The sequence below is a fragment of the Orcinus orca genome, chromosome X (assembly GCF_937001465.1).
Source record: "Orcinus orca chromosome X, mOrcOrc1.1, whole genome shotgun sequence".
Lineage (NCBI taxonomy): Eukaryota > Metazoa > Chordata > Mammalia > Artiodactyla > Delphinidae > Orcinus > Orcinus orca.
Genome location: NC_064580.1, coordinates 42,927,583 through 42,947,157, shown reverse-complemented (window position 1 = coordinate 42,947,157; position 19,575 = coordinate 42,927,583). Strand labels below are relative to the sequence as shown.

At 51.5% G+C, this 19,575-nt stretch overlaps 2 protein-coding genes across 3 annotated transcripts in view; both read left to right on the top strand.

The window, feature by feature from the left end:
* Positions 1 to 232: 232 nt before the first annotated feature.
* CFP (complement factor properdin) lies at positions 233 to 5,728 on the top strand. Its single transcript, XM_004281985.4, has 9 exons — positions 233 to 438; positions 522 to 672; positions 1,855 to 2,030; positions 2,503 to 2,673; positions 2,811 to 3,002; positions 3,193 to 3,366; positions 3,618 to 3,809; positions 3,969 to 4,080; positions 5,496 to 5,728. Exons 1-9 carry the CDS (start codon positions 363 to 365, stop codon positions 5,644 to 5,646), a joined length of 1,395 nt encoding a protein of 464 aa, XP_004282033.1. The 5' UTR covers positions 233 to 362; the 3' UTR covers positions 5,647 to 5,728.
* Positions 5,729 to 9,731: 4,003 nt separating this feature from the next.
* SYN1 (synapsin I) overlaps positions 9,732 to 19,575 on the top strand; it is a 51,666-nt gene continuing 41,822 nt past the window's right edge. The window contains exon 1 of one of the 2 annotated variants that reach the window (XM_004281980.2): positions 9,732 to 10,307. In XM_004281980.2, the coding sequence (XP_004282028.1) occupies positions 9,931 to 10,307 (377 nt within the window). In that variant the 5' untranslated portion in view covers positions 9,732 to 9,930. The remainder of the gene's footprint in view (positions 10,308 to 19,575) is intronic. The other variant, XM_004281981.2, reaches the window with a different exon arrangement.

Below are 19,575 nucleotides of genomic sequence, written 5' to 3'. Positions count from 1 at the left end.
ACTCCACTTCCCCCTCAGTAAGAATTTGTCCAAAGAGCATTGATTGAGTGCCACTGGGCTGCTGGGCGGGGCCTGGGGTGCTGGGGACACAGTGACAAACAAAACAGACCAAGCATGAGGCAGGAAGTAGGGAGGGGAGAGGAGAGGAGGAAGCTCAGGGACAGGTAGCAAGGGAGAGGTCGGAGCTGAAGAGACCTGCACGATACCCTCCCCTCCCCGCCATCCCCCATCACCACCACTGCCCTTCACCCTCCTAGTTCCTCCTGCCCCTGGTTCCTCTTTCCCACTGACTCTAGGATCAGATAAGCCCACATAAAGCCGGAACTCCTTTCTGGCGGGGCTGCAGGAGTACAGTGCCCAACATGCCCACCCGAGCGCAGGCCCATCGGTTACTGCTGCTACCGCTGCCGCTGCTGTTGCTCACCCTGCCAGCCACAGGTGAGTGGGTGGGGGCCCAGCTGGCCCCCAGGGGTGCCTGGGCCCCCCCACACTCCTGACCGTGCTCCCCCAACCCGTTACAGGCTCAGACCCTGTACTCTGCTTCACCCAGTATGAAGAATCCACGGGCAAGTGCAAGGGCCTCCTTGGGGGAGGTGTCAGCACGGAAGACTGCTGTCTCAATGCTGACTACGCCTTCCAGGAGCTCGGCAGCAAGCTCTGTATGGCGTGCAGGTTAGGGGGAGTCTGGGGTTTGAGGGGGGCAGAAAGGACTGTCTGCAGGGCGACCCAGAACTTGGGCTCTGGCCTTCTCGGAGATTCTCAAGCGTGGCTCCAAGGCCCTGATCGTGACCATGGCTCCGGGTCTCTCAGCCTTGGCTCTGTTGACATTTGGGGCCAGAAAATTCTTTGTTGTGAGGGCTGACCTGTGCGTTGCAGGATGTTTTGTAGCATCCCTGACCTCCCACTAGATGCCAGTAGCAACTTGCAACAACTAAAATGTCTCCAGACAGGTAAAAATCATCCCGAGTTGAGAACTGCCATGGCTTACATGTATTGAGCGCTTCCTGCATACCAGAAGCATTGTGGGTGGGGTGCAACTCAGGTATTTCTGAAGGTAGCTCAAGTCCCCAGATGGTGATGACAGCTCATACGGAGCATTTACTGTATACAGACACATTGCTGGAGGGGGAGAGTTTGGGCAATTCTGAGGGCAGCTGCAGCTCCCTAATTATAACGACACTTCATATTCATTGAGCACTTCCAGCATACCAGATGCATTGCAGAGGTTGGGGGTAGCCAGAGGATTTCTGAGGGTAACTCTAGTCTCCTAATCGTGATGCCAGCTTACGTGTACTGAGCCTTCTCTGTATGTCAGACATATTTTCTAACTCTTTACTGTATATATCCCAGGTACACCATGGGGATGGGGAGCTTGGGGATTTTTGAAGGCAGCTCTGGGCTCCTGGTTGTCAACAGGTCCCATCTGTCTAGCATTATGCTGTGCAGGGGCTTGGACCTGGGGTATTTCTGATGGGGTCTCTGAGCTCATTGGGATGATGGCTCCTATTTATTATGCACTTCCTGTTTGCCTGCTACCGTGCATGGCTGTGGCCTGGTAGGCTTCTGACAGCAGTTCTGGGCCCTTAGTCCTTGTACTTGTTTACTGCGTGCCTGGCACTGTCCTTGGGGGACTTCAAAGGGTAACTCCAGGTTCCTGATCATGAAGGTAAATGATATTTAAGTATTTGCTGTGTGCCCACCTCCTCCCCAACATCACGAAGAGGTAGATACTCTCATCACTCCATTCCACATACGTTTATCCCGCACCCCTGTCTGTGCCTACCCACCCTCTGTGGTCCCATACACCATCCTTGTCAGAGCGTGCCAGGATGGGACATGTGCTTCTCTCTGCAGGCTCCCACAATGGTCACCGTGGTCCGAGTGGGCCCCCTGCTCAGTGACCTGCACGGAGGGCTCCCAGCTGCGGCACCGGCGCTGCATAGGCTGGGGCGGGCAATGCCCCCAGAAGGTGGAGCCTGGGACCCTCCAGTGGCAGCTGCAGGCGTGTGAGGACAAGCCGTGCTGTCCTGGTGAGAAGGAGCAGCAAGGCGGGCGAGCGCTGTCAGTTACCCGGCACTGGGAACTATCAGGGCAGAAGCCCTGAGGGTGGGAGTGTGCTTCATGTTTGTGAGGTCGAGGAGGAGGCTGGCGTGGCTGAAGGAGAGTGGTGGCAGGTGAGGTCAGAGGGGGACTTATCCCTGTGGGCCACAGTGAGGATGTTGGCTTTTACTCTGAGTGATGTAGTGATGGTGGAAAAACATGATCTGACTTGAGTTGTGACAGATCCCTCTCACTGTCAGGACGACAGACTGTATGTGGTGAGTAGTGAAGCAAAGGGACCACTGTGAAGGCTACTGCAATAGTCCAGATGAGCAATGATGGTGGGCCAGGTGTGGCAGAAACAATGGGCACAGGATTAGCTGATGTGGGATACATGAGGAAGCCTGGACCCCTGAATGACACCACCACCTCCATCTTGTCCCCCTCTTTTCTCTCCTACAGAGATGGGCGGTTGGTCCGACTGGGGGCCCTGGGCATCTTGCTCTGTCACCTGCTCTAAAGGGACCCGGATTCGTCGTCGAGCATGTGATCGCCCCACCCCCAAGTGTGGGGGCCACTGCCCAGGAGAGGCACAGGAGTCAGAGGCCTGTGACACCGAACAGGTCTGCCCCAGTGAGTGAGGGCAACCACAGAGCAATGATGTGGGCACCCAGGGTGGGTCTGGGGGTTACATCAGAGAACTTCCAGGGTGGGAGGACTTCAGCATGCATGACCACACTTGGCATCTCCCCACCCCCACCCCATCACAGCACACGGGGCCTGGGCTGCTTGGGGCCCCTGGGGCCCCTGCTCAGGCACCTGCCACAATGGACCCAAGGCATCTGAGGAGAGACGAAGCCGCACATGCTCTGCACCTGTGCCCTCCACGCAGCCTCCTGGGAATCCCTGCCCAGGGTCATCCTCTGAGCAGCGGGCCTGCACCGGCCTGCCACCCTGCCCAGGTACTCGGGGATGAGGCCTCTGACACTCTGCTCTTGAGTTAGGCACAGATGCTCTGCCATTTCAAGGGACAGCGATCTGAGACCATGTGACCATGGAGCTCTTCGTTTGGGGGCAGTCCGTCTCAAGGGTCTAGGGGCTGAGGGGGGAGATTGAGGTGGCCTTTCTCCTCACTCCTGTCTCCCCCAACAGTGGCTGGTGGCTGGGGGCCATGGGGTGCTGTGAGCCCCTGCCCTGTGACCTGCGGCCTGGGTCAGACCCGGGAACGACGGACATGTGATCACCCTGTGCCCCAGCACGGGGGCCCCTTCTGTGTCGGTGATGCCACCCGGACCCACATCTGCAACACGGCCGTGCACTGCCCTGGTCAGTACCCCAAGATGCACCATTTCTGTGCCTAAGCCCCCCACCCATCTCTGCTGCCCAGTTCCTGCTGTTAATACCTTGTTCCTGTCTCTAATTCCTCCATTCCTGGCTCCGATGCCTTGGTTCCAATTCTGATCCCCCTTTCCCACATCTGATCATTCCCACCCCGTCTCCCAGCCCCCATTCCTTCCTCTGAACACCCTTGCTGGCTCCTTTCTTTGGTGCAAGCCCAGCTGCCCCCGTCTCTGCAGTGAACGGAGAGTGGGAACTCTGGGGGGAGTGGAGCACCTGCATCCGCCGGAGCATAAAACACATCAGCTGCCAGGAGATCCCAGGCCAGCAGACCCGCTCCAGGCTCTGCAAGGGCCGCAAGTTTAATGGACAGCGATGTAGCGGGGAACAACAGGATATCCGGCACTGCTACAACATCCAGCGCTGCCTCTGTGAGTGCCCCCAGAGACCATGCTGTGAGCGTGCGGCAGCCCGTGCAGGGACAGGGGCTTTCTGACTCTCTGCCACAGACCGCATGCCCCTGCAGCCTCTCTCTCATCACCCCACCAAGACCTCTAATTCTGACTCGGGAACCCCTCCCCTCCTGGCAGGGAAAGGCTCCTGGTCGGAGTGGAGTACCTGGGGGCTGTGCATGCCTCCGTGTGGACCCAACCCCAACCGCACCCGCCAGCGCCTCTGCAAGGCCACGCTCCCCGAATTCTCGTGAGTGAGGGGGCAGTGTGCCTTGGAAGGGGTCTTGATATTGATATGTCAGCAGTCAGGGTGGGAGAGTTGGCCACCCCCAACCAGGGCTTCCACCACTGGGTCCATAGGTGCCTTGTCTGGCCGAGTGCCATCTCCCAGCTGTAGGAAGAGGGGAGAAACTAAAGAAGAAGCTGAGAAAGAGGATGTTGAGGGGAGAATCAGTAGCCTCCGTGCTCTTCAGTGACTCATTCAGTCACTCAGCCATTCTCCCATTCACTCCGTCCTTCCTGTGTCCATGTGCTCTGCCCCCTCAATTACCCAAGCTTTGACTTGCTCGTTCAGTCACTCATGCCTCCATTCACTTTCTCATTCCCTCAGTCACCCGTGCCCCAAAGCACTCTAAGGCCTTTTGGGTAACAACAGTTGCAGACACACAGAACCCAGATCCCATGGATTCCCCCACGGGATCCAGGTCTGCTGGGCCCTGACAGAAGGCATCTGAGAAATGGTTGGTGTGTGGAAAAGGGACTGCCACCTCAGTCTGGGTCCAGGAAGCTGACTGGGCCTCCCCTGGCAGGAGGGGGTTGGGGAAGGCTTTCCCACCATCAAAACTGTGTGAGCAGAGTCCTGGACACAGGTGATCAGCCGCCCGAAGTGTTTCCAGGTGGCCAGGGTGGCCCAGGTGTTGGAGAGGGTTAAAACACTGACTTATCCCTTCCCTATTTCCACATGCATCAAACTACTAGATTAAGTGGCCTCTTCCCAACTCGTGGAAAGCCTGCCATCTGGTCTCTGGGTGTGGGGTGTAGAGTGGGTCCAGAAGATGAGTTAGGGGTGTTGAATGGAGGCATGAAGGGCTTGACAGAGGGAGGGAATGAATGGAGAAAGGACTGATGGAGAGAATCGGAATGGGAGTGAGTGGAGAGCTTGCTTAGTGGGACAGATAACCCAGGCAAAGACCATTTTGGACATGCGGCTTTGAATAAAGTGGAAGAGAGAACTAGAGATTGACTTGGGGGCAGGGATTTGTGCCTAACAGCAAGGCTTGAATGCCAGGGCAAGGCATTTGGGATTTTTCCAGTGGGCAATGGGGAAATAAGTAAAAGGTTTTAGAGGTGAGAGAAGGTAGCTCATATCAACAAATAATTACCAGCATTTATTGAGCACTTATTGTGTACCCGACATGACTCTGAGCACTTTACCTGAATCAACTCATTTATACTTACTCAGCCCAGTGAGGTGGGTATTACAAGTATTCCCATTTTTCAGATGAAGAAAACTGGGGTACAGGGGAGATAAAGAAATTGCCCAATATCTCACAGCTTAAAAATAAATAGTGTTGGGCACACAGTAGGCACTCAATAAGAGTTTGTTGAATGCATTCTTGCCTTCCCTGAGCTTCTCGCCTTCATCCCCCGCCCCTAACGCACCAGGCCCACCGTTACCACGGTCGAAGGTCAGGGTGAGAAGAATGTGACCTTCTGGGGGAAACCGTCGGCATTGTGTGATGTGCTGCAAGGGCAGAAGGTGGTGGTGGAGGAGAAACGGCCATGTCTACACGTGCCTCCCTGCAAAGAACCCTGAGGATGAGAAGCTCTAACATCTCTCTCTTCCACTCTGACCCCCTGACCTCTCAGACTTCAATAAACCAGCCTCTTCCCCAGGAGTGGGGCCATGGCATCTTCTAGGCCAAAGAGCGCAGCACAGGCAAAGTCGCAGTGGCCTGTGGTGGAAAACAGTATTTTCCACGGTGTGACAGGAGTGAAGGCGCGTGTCCGTTCCTGCTGTAGCCCTGATATCTGCCCCTCTTCCCCGCAGTGCCCCGGGTCACCCAGCACGTCCCTCTGCAGAGTACCGATTTACGAATTACGGGCTTCCTGATTGGCTACCCTCCCTGGCAGGCACTTTCTGATTGGTCGGAGTGCTTGTTTTCCATCTCCCTGCTCCTAAAGCTCCCTCCGCTGGCGGATTCCGCGTCATTTGGCAATGAGGCCTGGCAGGGGTTGGCGCCCAACTGAGCGGAACACCTGCACCCACCCACTCCCAACAGCCCAGCTCCAACGCTGCAATTAGCGGCGACAAATAGCTCCCGCGAGGCGGGGGGCGGACCGAGGAAGTGCCTACGAGGTGCTTTGAGGTGGGACAGGGGCAAGGAGAAGCTAGAGTCAGCATCTGCCAGGAGGAGCCCCCCAAGACACTCAGACACATTCCTTTAGCATTTGTTCATTCATTCAACACTTATTAGCATCTACTGTATACTAGAGCTAAGTCTGGGCATCAGGTGGAGGAGGGCTGGTAGAAGGGGAGGACATCTAAGCAAGGGAACAGACTAGAATGGGTGATCCTTTCATTCGAACATTTTATTCAACACTTGCCAACGCCTACTGTATACTAACAATAGCGCTGGACATCATGGGGGATGGGGAAGAAGAGTCAGAGCCGTATGTGTCTCCACAGTGAAGGGAACAAACCCAGGCTGTGTGCCTGGTAGTGTTTTAAGACTTTCCATAGCATGAATTCATTTAATCCACAATGAACATATGAGGTCAATATTATTATCCTCATTTTACCGAGGAGGAAACAGGCACAGATAGGTAGTGGGCTGGACGTTTTTGAAACACCATGTCAGGAGCAGAGTTTAGGACTTTGTCCTATGAGTGGAGGGGCACCTCTGTGTGTGGGGCTTCAGATGGGAAATCTGTGACACCTGGAGTCTGTCAGGGCGCTCACTTCTCTGGGTCGATTTTCCCTCGTGTAAAATGGGTCAACTGATGGATTGGGGTGAAGATGAAATCGATGGATATTCGGCTATCTTGGAAGGAATGAGCCTAAGTGAGGGGTTCCGGTGCTACTGCCAGGGTATGAGAAAAATATGTGTTCATAAGAAAGTGGAAGTTTGGCTCTATGTGTGCTTTATGAGGCACATATCTCTGTGAATGTGTGATATGCAGACCTATGGGTCTGTGCAGGAATTAAGTGTATGTGGAGTGCGTGTGAAGTTACAACCGTGTGCACATAACAATGTGTAAGTTATAGGAGCGTGGGTGTGTGTGCATGCTCATTAAAGTGGCATGAATATGTATGTGTGAGTTATAAACATGGGTACAATACTGATTACGAACATATGTCAAGTGTGTGTGTTTCAGAGTCATTGCTCACCAATGCACAACAAAGAAACACATTCTTGGAGCCCCTTCTGTATGTGCCTTCCTGTTGGAGAAGATGAAGCCAGTACAGAGGAGCCTTACCTCTGCCTCAGGGAGTTGAGACACTCCTTGGGTGGGGGTCGGGGGAATCTTCGTTCTTCTGCGAAACAGTCTACAAAAAAATTAATTTCTGGAAAATGAGCCACCTGGAGAAAGGGAATGACACTGGGGGACATGAGTACTAGGAACCTGGCAATGGGGCTACTGGGAAGAGGCAGACTGGAGACAGATTCCTAAGGAGCCCAACTTCTCACTCCCAGAGGAGCCAGAAAGATCTGTAGACCTGCAGCTGCTCCCATCCCCCAGAGAGGGCACCACGGGCCCAGCAGAGCTTGTTTGCTTGTGTTACTGAGCAAAAACTGGGGAGCACATACTTCAAAATGTTGGGAGATACCCAGTTTCTGGAGAGCTCCCCATTTGGGGAACACTGGGATATGGGATGCCAGAGAGGGTATCCATGAGAGGGGGAAGGAATGGCCAAAGCAGAGGCCTGCAGGTGGACTGAAGCTGGCTGCGATGGAGGAGGGAACAGAGACAGTGGACTGTGAGAGCCTAAGGGAAGAGGGGACTTCCTGGAGACCTAGGCAAAAGATGATCCTTGAGAGAGAGAAGGAAAGGACATTCCTGGCAGAGGTCACAGCACTCCCCCACCCCCACCCTCTTAGAGTTGGGTCGGGTGATCATTTTTACAGATGAGGAAGCCAAGTTTCAGAGGCCGGTAAGTTACTTTCTTAAGAGTATAGTGGAGGCCCAGTTTGAACCCAGGCTCTCCGACTCCAGACCTCACACCATGACCTTGTTTAAACAGGCCAAAGCTTTAATGAATGAAGAATGTATAAATGAATAAGTGGATGATTCACTTGAAAATCCTGATGGCACAAGGGACTCTAAAGCTGCCTACTTCTTGCCATATCTTCTTCCACCTCACTTGGTCCACCATTATCGCTCACCAGGGCCCACAAGGCCCTGCTCCATCTGGTCCCTGCTAACCTCTCTGACCCCATCTCCTGCCACAATCTCCCTCACTCACTTTGTTCCAGCCACACTGACACCTCTTTCTGGCACATTCTTAAAAGAAAATAACAAATGTATGGATCACAAAGTGAGCATGACCCTTTGGGAATGAATTGGAGTTTGTGGATTCCATCTGTAAAATGGAAATCATATTACCCGCCGCATAGTATTGTAGTGAGGGTTGGGTACAATCGGTCAACAAATGATTATTTTTAAATGGATTTGTGTTTTCATTGTAGTCAGGATCTTACAGGAGCTTCCACAGCCCACCTCTGCCCAACCTACAAGGATCATTTGCTCACGTGGCAAACACTATTTGGCACCTACAGTTTGCATACCCTAGGATGGGTCTGCCTCTGTCTGTGGAAAGTTCTCTGGTGCAGAGGAAGATGGCCTTGGGCACTGACAATGCCAGATGGTTATTATCGTGGTTTTTGACTGTGTCCAGGGCAAACGGATGGGGACCTATAGGCCAAGTGTGTGTGTAGGGGGGTGAGGTGGGGAGGTGAACACACATCAAGGCTAGAGCTTCAGGAAATGTGCCTGTGTGGAGATCTAGGTTTGTCCATGATTGTCTGTGGGTGTGTTTTGTCTCGGTGTGCATGCTCATGTGAGTTTCCCTGGGTCTCCGTGTGTCCGAGTGGTGCCTGTGTGCGTGTTTAGGCATATTTGTATGCATGTATGCATGCATGTCCATGACTGTTACCCTGGGCTTGTGTGTCTGTATAGATACCTAGATCGGTGTGTTCTCTCTCTGCACATGCCTCCGTATGTTTCCTTACTTTTGTGTGTGTCTATGTTTCTCCACATATGTGGCATTCCCTGTATGCCTCCAGCCCCTCGCCCAGCGCAAGCGTATGTACTCCCCACAAGTGTCCACGTCCCCCTGTCTGATGCTGTCTACACCACCCCCGCATGCATCTCTCTGCCTAGCTGAGCCTATGTGGACGTGGGAAACTGATCTCGCGGAGTACTGCATGTGACCCCCAACCCTCGCCGTGAGGGGGTTATTTCTCTACTTTTGAGTCTCCGGGTCTTCCCACCCCGCCAAATGCCTCCTGTGGTGAATATCAACACTGGAAACCGAGTACCTGCGGAGGGTCCTGTGTGTGAGTGCGAGTGCGTGTGAAGACCAGGATGAGGCGGGGTGGGGGCATGCCTGACGCACCCACCCGGACCCTCCGGACAAACACCCACCCCGCCCCCACTCCCCAAATTGCGCATCCCCAATCAGAGGCGGGGGAGGGGAGACAGGATGCGGCGTGGCGCTTGCGCAATGACGCCTTCAGCACCACGGACAGTGCCTTCGCCCCCGCCTGCCGGCGCGCGCCACCGCCACCCCAGCCCTGAAGGCGCGCTGACGTCACTCGCCGCTCCTCCGCAAACTCCCCTTCCCAGTCGCCTTGGTCGCGTCCGCGCCGCCACCGGCCCAGCCGGACTGCACCACGCGGGGCGCGAAAGAGGGGGTCACGGGCGCGACCATCCGCGCTGCGGCAGCGGCGGCGACTCAGCTCTGCCTCAGTCTGCAGCGGGCAGCGGAAGAGTCGCGTCGTGCCTGAGAGCACAGCTGTGCTCCTGGGCCCCGCGCGGTCCGCCCCCGCGGTCCTGACCAGACTGCTCCTAGGACCCCCTGCCCCGCGTCGCAGCCATGAACTACCTGCGGCGCCGCCTGTCGGACAGCAACTTCATGGCCAATCTGCCAAATGGGTACATGACAGACCTGCAGCGCCCGCAGCCGCCCCCGCCGCCGCCCGCTGCCCCCAGCCCGGGAGCCACGCCCGGTCCTGCGACCGCCACTGCTGAGAGGGCCTCATCGGCAGCCCCCGTGGCCTCTCCGGCTGCCCCTAGCCCCGGGTCCTCTGGGGGCGGTGGCTTCTTCTCGTCACTGTCCAATGCGGTCAAGCAGACCACGGCGGCCGCGGCCGCCACCTTCAGCGAGCAAGTGGGCGGCGGCTCTGGGGGCGCAGGCCGTGGGGGCGCTGCCGCCAGGGTGCTGCTGGTAATCGACGAGCCCCACACCGACTGGTAAGCCACTGCTGTGGACGTCCCCCCGCGGTTCTGGGTCCCCAGATCATTCCATCATGAGCAATTATCGAGCGCCGCTTGTGTGCCCCGTGCCTGGCCCCCTCGCCCAAACCCTTTTCCTTTAAATTATTATGCGAAGCGCTTCATGTGTGCCCCGCCCTTGCCTCCCCCCTCCCCCCACCCAGACCTTCTAGATCTATACAGGGAGCAGTTATCGGGCGCCTGCTGTGTGCCTCCTTCCCAAAAGCCTTGACTTCAGTATATCCTGTGAGCAATCAAGAGCCCGATGTGCCCTGCACCCCGAACCCGTGCCCAAAGGTCTTGTCCTCTAATGGATCTTGTGAGCATTTATCAAGTACCTGGAGTGTGCCTCAGTGGGAGCCCTTCCTCAAGGCCTTTGGCTTACGTGAATTTTGTGAACATTCGTTGAGAGCTTGATATGTGTCTTGTCCCCCTCGGTCCTTGCCCTAAGGCCTTCTCTGATCTTGTGAGCATGTATCCAGAGTGCGCTATGTGCCCGCAACCCAGCCCTCACCTCAAAAACCTTTTAAACTATTCACTAAACACTGATTGAGTGCCTGCTGTGTATCCCATCCCAGATTCTCGCCCAAAGCGTTGCCTTTAATGGATCCTGTGAGCCTTTATTGAATGCCTTCTGTGTGCCCCAACTCAGTCCCCCGCTCTAAGAGCCTATTTCTCCAAAGGATCTAGGAAGCATGTATTAAGTGCCTGGTGTATGCCCCACCCCAAGCCCCTTCCTCAAACATATTTTCCTCAAATGAGTTCTATGAGCATTTTTGAACCTTCTGTGTGGGGCTAATCTTCAGACTCTCTGCTCCAAATCCTTTTCCTACAACGGATCTAGAAAGCATTCATTTGAGTGCCTCCCTTATCCCCTGTTCTCAAGCTACTTCTTCAAAGACCTTTCCTTTGGTGGACCCACTTAGCATTTATCAACTGCCTGATCTAAAGGTGTGAGCCTTCTCTAAAGGCTCTTTCCTTCATTGTATTCAGCAAGCAATTATTGAGTGCCTGCTGTTTACCTCACCCCAGACCCTTTTCCCAATGCCTTTTCCTCCAGTGGCTTCAGTCTGTATATATTGAGCACCATCTGCATGACCCAACCTTAGACCTTCTCCATAAAGGTCTTTGCCTCCAATTAATAGTGATCATATATCTGCACTTACTGCGTGCACCGTTTCAATCTTTCTTTCCAAAGACCTTTTTAAAAAATCACTCCTGGAGCATCTGTGGCACACCCACTGTGTGCCTGATTCTGTGCCTTCTCCATAAAAGCCTTTCCTCCCAAGAATGGAGAATCAAGCTTACATAAATCAAGTTACTGTATCCCCATTCCCCTTCCCCCAAAGACTTTTCCTCCAATGGATGCAATGATGATATGCCCATCTCTAGCCACCCCCCTTCCCCAAAGACCTTTTCTTTTAATGGATCCAGTGAGCATTTAGTCATTGTCTGCCAGGTGCTCGATTCTAAATCACCTTCCCCCAAAGGCCTTTTCTTCTAATAGCTCCTGTGAGCATTGATGGAGTGCCTTCTGTGTGTTCTGTAGTCACACCTCCTCCCCAAAGTGCCTTTCTTCCAGTGGGTCCAGTGAGCACGTATGCAGTACCTGTCGTGCGTAGGAAGTAGATTCCCCTTCTTTACTCCTAGGATAACCTGTGCCAATCATAAAGCCTCTCCCCAGGGTCCTTTCCTTCAATAAATCTAGAACCAAATTTAGAAGGGTTACCCTTTTCCCACTCCCTTCAGTATCGCTAGGATTCCCTCTCCCAATCTTAAGTCTATACCCCAAAGGGCCTTTTTTTCTATTTAAGCCAGTAAACACTTACTGAGCACCTACTATATAAGAGCCATTCACAACTTCCTCTTGCCAAGCTTGGAAGTTCCTTCCCTTGTCTCAAGAGCTCTCTCTCCAGGGGTCTCTTTCAGCCTGAATTTATTGAGTACCACCTCTTTACTGGTTAGTCACCCCTCTCCCCAGGAGCCCTTACCCAGAAGCCTTTGGCTCTATTCAGAGCTCTCTCTATTTATTCATTCTACAGATATTTATTGCATACTTTCCATGTGTAAGAGTATGGGAGGCATTTACTAAGCACTACTATATACTAGGATGAACCCTCCTCAGTTCCCTTTCCTTCTAATCCCAACCACCAGCTGTATTCTCCATACTTTCTCCTCCACTCAGCCCCAACAATCTTTTAATGAACACTTACTGTATACTACTGAGAACCCCATATTCAGTGCCTCTTCTCCCCCTCCTGTAGCCCTAACTCCCCCTTCGACAATCTCCATCCTGCCTTTCACACGACACAACCGAAAGCTCATGATGTGTACCTACTGTTTTCTGGCTAGGTTCCCTCCCCCACATAGTAGCCATCTTCCCAACTGCCCTTTTCCCCCAATTAATCCAAAAAGTATTTATCACTCTTTTACTGTGTCCCGTTCAAACAACGACATTCCTCTCCCTGCAGCAGACTCCTCCACTCTCTTCTCCCTCAATCCATAAAGCATTTATTGAACACGTGTTGTAATTCCTTCACTAACACCCACTCACACAGATGCCATCTTCCTGGCTAAATTTGCTCTATTGAAGTCAACAAACCTTAATGAAGCCCCTGCTGTATATTGGTAACCACCCTCCTTTTGACTTCCCTTCTTCACTTCGACCCTCCAGGCAGGTCCTTTGCTGCCTTTTCCTTCGTTCCATCAAACAACTCCAGTGTTTTCCACTTTTTCCTTCTAACTTGTCTAGCGAGCATTTATTGAGCATCTGCTGAATTCTGTGAACAATTCTTCCCTTCCACTTCTGTATCCCAAAAGCCCTCCTTTATCCCAGCAGCCACTCCAGTCTTTTCTTCCAGTCAACCTAGCAACCATTTATTTAGTGTCTGCTATAGGTGGGGTGGGATGGGCAAAGGGAGAGAGCCTGTGTACGCCAGGTTCAGTGTGAGGAACAGAGACCTCTGCATCACCAACTTGCAGACATTCAGAACCACGCAAGCTTAGGGATTTCAGCCTGGAATAAAGGAGGAGTTGTGCAAACTCTGTAATGGATTGTACACCTAAGTACAGTCTGATGCCTTTCCCACCAAACCTCACCACTCTCATTCCTTCCTGGGTCTTGAGTCCTGTGTGGTTTAAAGTTGCAGACTCAGTTGAGACTTGTCACCTCTTTTTACAGATAATTTAGTCCAGTGTTTTTTCGGCTGTGGGTCACCTCTTGGCTTGTGACCAGCATTTCATTTTCTTCATGAAATGAAAGTAGAGCTATGATAAATAATAATATTGATACATGAAAATAGTAAGAGTATATTGCACATAGTAAGCACAATTAATATTTAGTGAAACTGAAACTGTTACTCCAATAAGAAATGTAATCAATAATGTATACCATATATATTATGTATATTCTCTAATACATTTGTTATATAATGAGTTTATAGTATATAATACATATATATGTGTATGTTTTTCTTCATGAAATGGAATAGAATAGGAAATATCAGACTCCATTGCAAATACTAAAGGTAATTATTTACTGAAACTTTCATTATGCATATTTATACACATTCTAGGTAATGTAACACATAATATATAATATGCAATATGTTATATAAGACATCCTATATTAAATTTTCTGTACACTATATGTCTTATATAATATATATTACATATATAGGATGGGTTATTATGTAAATATGTATATGGTGGGTTATATATTTCTTCTTGTGGCTTCTTTTCTTAGACTTTCCTGGAAGCAGACCCTGAGACTCTGATATTTGTGTGCAGATTGATCGGAGAGAGCTCTTGGGAATAACACCTGTTGCAGGGGAGGAGTGGGGGAAGCAGGATTTGGCAGAAGGAAAGGCTGAGCTCTGATGCTTCACAACAGTTGTCCCAGCTGATCATCTGGGGAGCTCTGGAGCTGGGATGACACTTCAGAGTTGTCCCAGTTGAGATGGGGTGGCCAGGCTTTTGTAGTCCTGCATCAGTCAGTCATTGGCTGCAGGCTGCCCTCTGGGAGGAGGCATAATCTTGCGGAAGGTGAGTCCCTGCTGCAGAGGGCAGTTCCCAGGGACGGACAGCACTGTGAGCCTTCAGCAGCAGGTATTCCCAGAAGCTGGGGGACAGATGTGACAAGAAGGAGGAGTGTGAAGATCTGGGTGGAGCGCACAGCCTACCCCCTGGACTGCTCAGATTCACTTGCTTTTTAGAAGTAAGTTCACCCATCTGGGAACAGCGTTTCCAGGATTCTAATTGATCTTGTTTTCTGGGGGACACTTGAAAGAGCACAGTTAGTTGGACAAACTACAGCCTCCACTGCCATAGTTGATAAATGTGGCATAAGTAAATGATGCATTGTTTCCTTCCTCTACCTCACATTCTAGATTCCCCTCACCCTCGGCTAGCACCCCTCCTTGGTCTCAGTGGCTTATCTGGTGAGTGATCCATTCCCTCATCCTTGAGGGATCCCTGAGCTCTTGCTCCCCATCCCCTCAGGCTGTGGCTGCTGTACTCGTCCATTTGCCATCAGTGTTAAGCAAGGAGTACCGACAGATGCCCAAGCAGATCACCTGGGGGCCAAACGTGTTCCTCCCTGCCCCCACTGTGTAACAGCAGCCCTATCTCCTCCTGATGATTAGGGTCACGTGCCCCTGCCAAGACAGTGACTCGTGTTCCGTTCCGTTGGCATGAGAAGCCTGAAGTGTCCAGGTAGCAGTCAAGGCTTAGAAGGTAATGGGATTCTTGCTGTGTCCCCTGGTAGCAGTGTTCCCCCTTGGAAAACCAGGACCTCTAACCTTGCAGAACCCTGAGTGAACAGGAAGCACACATTCCAAAAGTGGATCACTGGAATTGATGGTAAGCTGGGCCACTCCTACTTTCACCTCCAAGCCCCCAGACCGGTGTATTCTACTTCTAAAGAGCACAGCACAAACAACAGATTTAGCGTGTACACTGTGTTTTGGAGGATGGTATCCCATTCCTGCACGGTATCACCTGCAAGCTTAGGTCTTAGCTGTGGCTACACCAGGTTGTTCTTTCACTCTATCAGGCCAGCAGCTTCTGGGTGGTGCGGTATATAATGTCATCAGTTGATTCCATGGTCGTGGGCTTACTTTTGCACCTCCTTTGCTGTAAAGTGAGTCCTTCAGTTTGATGCAATGTTATGCGGGATCCCATACTGGTGGATCAAATATTATGTAAGCCCTTGGACAGGGATGCTGGCTAAGGTCCTGTAGTCAGGAAGGGCAAACCCATATACAGAATATTCCAGTCAAAATCAGTCATTACTCTTTCCCGAGTGGAAGGAGCCCAGTGTAGTCAGTTCGCCATGGAGTGGCCGGTTGGTCTTCTTGAGGGATGGTGCTGTGTCAGGGACTCAATATTGGTCTCTGGTGCTCAGAGGTTGGTCATTCAGCAATAATGCCATAGGCCTCACATGCTGCCTCTATCTCTGTTACCCTTGCCACTTCATACGTGTGCCCATCTGCCAGCACTGGCTGATTCTAGAAGCTGGCTGACGTCATTAGGCTGAGTCATTCTGTCTACCTGGTTGCTTAGTGCCACTTCCAGGGTGGATGCTATCTGGTGGGTGTTAACACACAATACAAAGATCTTCAATCCTCACTCTGTTTCATCTCCACTCCCGTACGTCCACCCACATTTCGGTGTCCCAGACCTCCTCTTCCTGATCTTCCAATATTGTTCATTCAAGGCCTCTGTCTAATCAGCCAAGCCATTTACCACTGCCCATCAGTGAATATGTATTCGAATCTTGGGTCACTTCTCTTTCCCCACAGAATAGATGACCAGGTGCACAGCCCAAAGCTCTGCCCATTGGGAGCTTTGCCACTATTTTTCAAGACCACTCCGAGTGGGGCTATAGCATCGTCACTGTCCATTTTTGGCTTCCACCCACGTACCAAGCCAACCCATTTGTGAACCAAGCTTAGGCTTTTTCTTCCTTCATCTGCTGGTTGTAAGGTGTTCCCTTAGTGAGCTGAGGGAGGCACTAACACAACAGTGTGGATGACACGGGCATCCGGGTTACTTGCTCAGGCAGCTTGCATGGTCCTGCTGGGGTCGATCCTGGCTCCTGGGCCCATCTGACTTCATTACTTGGTGGGCCTGGCAGGACCCAGCTCATAATAGGCACCAGGATACGTGGTTCCTTGGTACCCCACGGTCAAGCATTCTGTCTCTCTCAGGGCCCAGTACTGCACCAGGATTTGTTTCTCAAAAGCGGTGTAATTCTCTGCTGCAGATGGCATGGCCTTGCTCCAGAACCCCAGGGGCCTCCCACTCAGGCATCCCATAAGCTCCACACTACATTTTCCTCACTATCCAGTATTGTAGGATCTGTCAGATCATATGCCCTGAGTGGCAAGACTGCTCACACTACAGCCTGGACCTGCTCAGGGCTGGCAGCCTTACGTGTCACCTGAAATATGGATCAGAACAGCATTTCCAGGTGTGGAATACGCTGCCTCCAAAACCTAAAGAGACCTCTCCTTTGGACCTGAAGAAGCCTTCCTCATGGTGGAAGGTGCAAGATGCAATGCTTTGCGTGATTATTTGGAGGGGCTGTCCTGGCATACCTTGGCCCACTGAATCCCTAAAAATCGCACTAATGTGGCAGGACCCTGAGTCTTTTCAGGGTTTATCTCCCACCCTCTGGAGTGCATGTGTCTTATCAAGGCAATGTGCTAACCATCTCTTGCTCATCTTGGCCAATCAATATGATGTAATCGATATAGTAGTCCAGTGTGATATTCTCTGGGATGTACAGGTGGTCCATGTCCTCTTGGACTATATGATGACATAGGGTGAGAAAGATAACATAGCCCTATGGCAAGACCATCAATATATATTGTGGTCAGTCCCATATGAGTGTGAAATGTCTCTGATCCTCTCTTCTGATCAGGATAGAAAAGCAGTCATTCACTAAATCAGTGCCCACCTGCTGTACCTGAGATCCTTTAATTTGCTCCAGCAATGACAGCATGACCAGTACAGCAGCTTCAATCAAGGCTACTACTTGGTTGAGCTCACAGTAGTCTACATTCTTTAGGATCCATCCAGCCTCCTCAGGGCCCAAACTGGTTAATTCAGTGGAGATATTATGGGACTAACACCCCTGCGTCCTTTAGCTCTTTCAGAGGAGCACTAATTTCCACCATCACCCCTAGGATAGACACAATATTGTCTTTGATTTACAGTTTTGATCAGGGGAGGTGGGTATAATTTCCGAGGCATCCATTTGAACTTCCCCACTACCATAGCTCTGCCCCGGCAGGCCAAGGAACTCGTGTAGGGGTTCTGAAAACTACAGATATGTCCATTCCAATTATGTATTTGTGAGCTGGGGAAGTGACCACTAGGTGGACCTGTGGACCCAACGTACCCACTGTGAGCAGGACCTGGGCCAGGACTTCATTTATGACCTTATGTCCACTGTGCTTCTCAACATGGCTGGTGCCACTCTCACCAACATATTCCTCACTTTGTAAGTTGGGTATATCCTCTGGGCCCTCCCATAGAATAGAGTCAGCTGGTTGGTCTTCCAGACTTAAGTAGTGTATCTACTCTAACACATCTGCTCCTCTGAGCCCTTTGATCCTTTCCTCCACAATCTGCCATGGAAGTCTGGTATTTCTGCTTCACTTGGTGTGGGCCACTGTTTTTTCCAAGCTACCACAAGTCATCCAAAATTGTATCAGCAACATTTCCTGGAGTCGTTGCCACGGTTTTAAGTTCTGTGTCCTGGGAGAGTGCTCCAAGTTCATGCTTCACTCCCTTGGTCCACTGTCCTCAGCATCCAGTCTCAGGCATGCTTTCCCAGCTCCTGCTGATACATGTTAGCCAGATTCTTCAGCTTCTGTGTATCATTCCTTTCCTTCCTTTGCAAGCTTAGAACCTCTCCAGTCAGGTTGTGCTAGGATTTGACCCTGTTTGTTGATCTGGTTGCCGAGAGGGGAAGGGAAGTTGATTCTGAAAGGGGTAAGAATTGTTTTATAAGACACATGCTTCGTTCAAGGCCTCTGCATTATTGTCAAGCAAAGGGAAGTTTCTGTATTCTAACAAGGAATGGGCTACTCCAGCAGACCCAGTGGGTTCAGGTGAATCTGTAAGTTCAAGGTGTTACACGCATCTTCCCAGATATCCCCATCACAATCTCAGGGCTCCACTCCTGTCCTTTTAGGGCCCTGAGCATGGCATAGGAGATGTACTGGGCCTGAGAATTCAACCTTCTCTGAAGTTCGACTACACTTACAGTTAAGTCCTAAGTCTGATCTTCTCCTCTGTCTGCCCTCTGGTTGCAGAACATTGGGGTTTCCTTAAGTACAGCCAAGGAGGTCTTCTGCCTTTTACATTTTGCTTTGAATTGGTGATTATTCACACTGAGCATGTCATATCTTTCTTCAGCTAATCAAGGGTGTTTAGCGAATAGTCACCCAAGTCTGGTTACCATTTCCCTCACACCTCTCTAGTACCAGGAATATTTCACCAGCTAGTGCATTCCCTTCCACTAGTATCTCATTACAGTCCACCATCAGTTAAAGTTACTTCTGCTTCAAAACCCCATAGGCCTGCACTATAATTCTCCCACTCAGGAGAATCAACTCCACACTGCATCTTTTCTCACTACAGACATCTCCAGTATCATAGGGTTTGCCAGATCATATGGTTCAAGTGGCATCCTGCTTGCACCACAGCGCAGACATGTCACAGGGCGCTTTGTGTTGCTACAGCACATCAGGGACTATTGTGCTCCACCCCCACAAATGATGCTTCGTTATTGCCTGCTGGCTGCTGGGTGGCCCGGCTCCAGAAAGGCAGTAGAGTCTTCTTTGTAGTTTGACTTCTCTGGCCCACTGTTTTAGATTGGGGTCTCTGAAAACAGATTTTGAGACAGAGAATTGCACGCACAGGCTTATCGGGGAGTGCCTTTGGAATCAGCACCTGTAAGGAGGGCAAGGTTGAGCAGAGGGAGAAGTGGGTCCCCAATGCGGTTGCATCCAAGGCCTCAGCTGATCCTAAGGGGGAGCTCTAGAGCTAGGGTGGTCCTTCAGAGTCAGCCTATATTGAGGCAAAGAGGCTGGCCTTTGTACTCACTCATAGACCACATATCAGCCATGGGCTGCCAGTACGTAAGTATAACCTTGGCCAAGGAAGTTCCCTGTGACAGAAGACAATTCCCAAGGGGACACAGCTGTGATCTTTCAACAGCTGATATTCAGGGTGC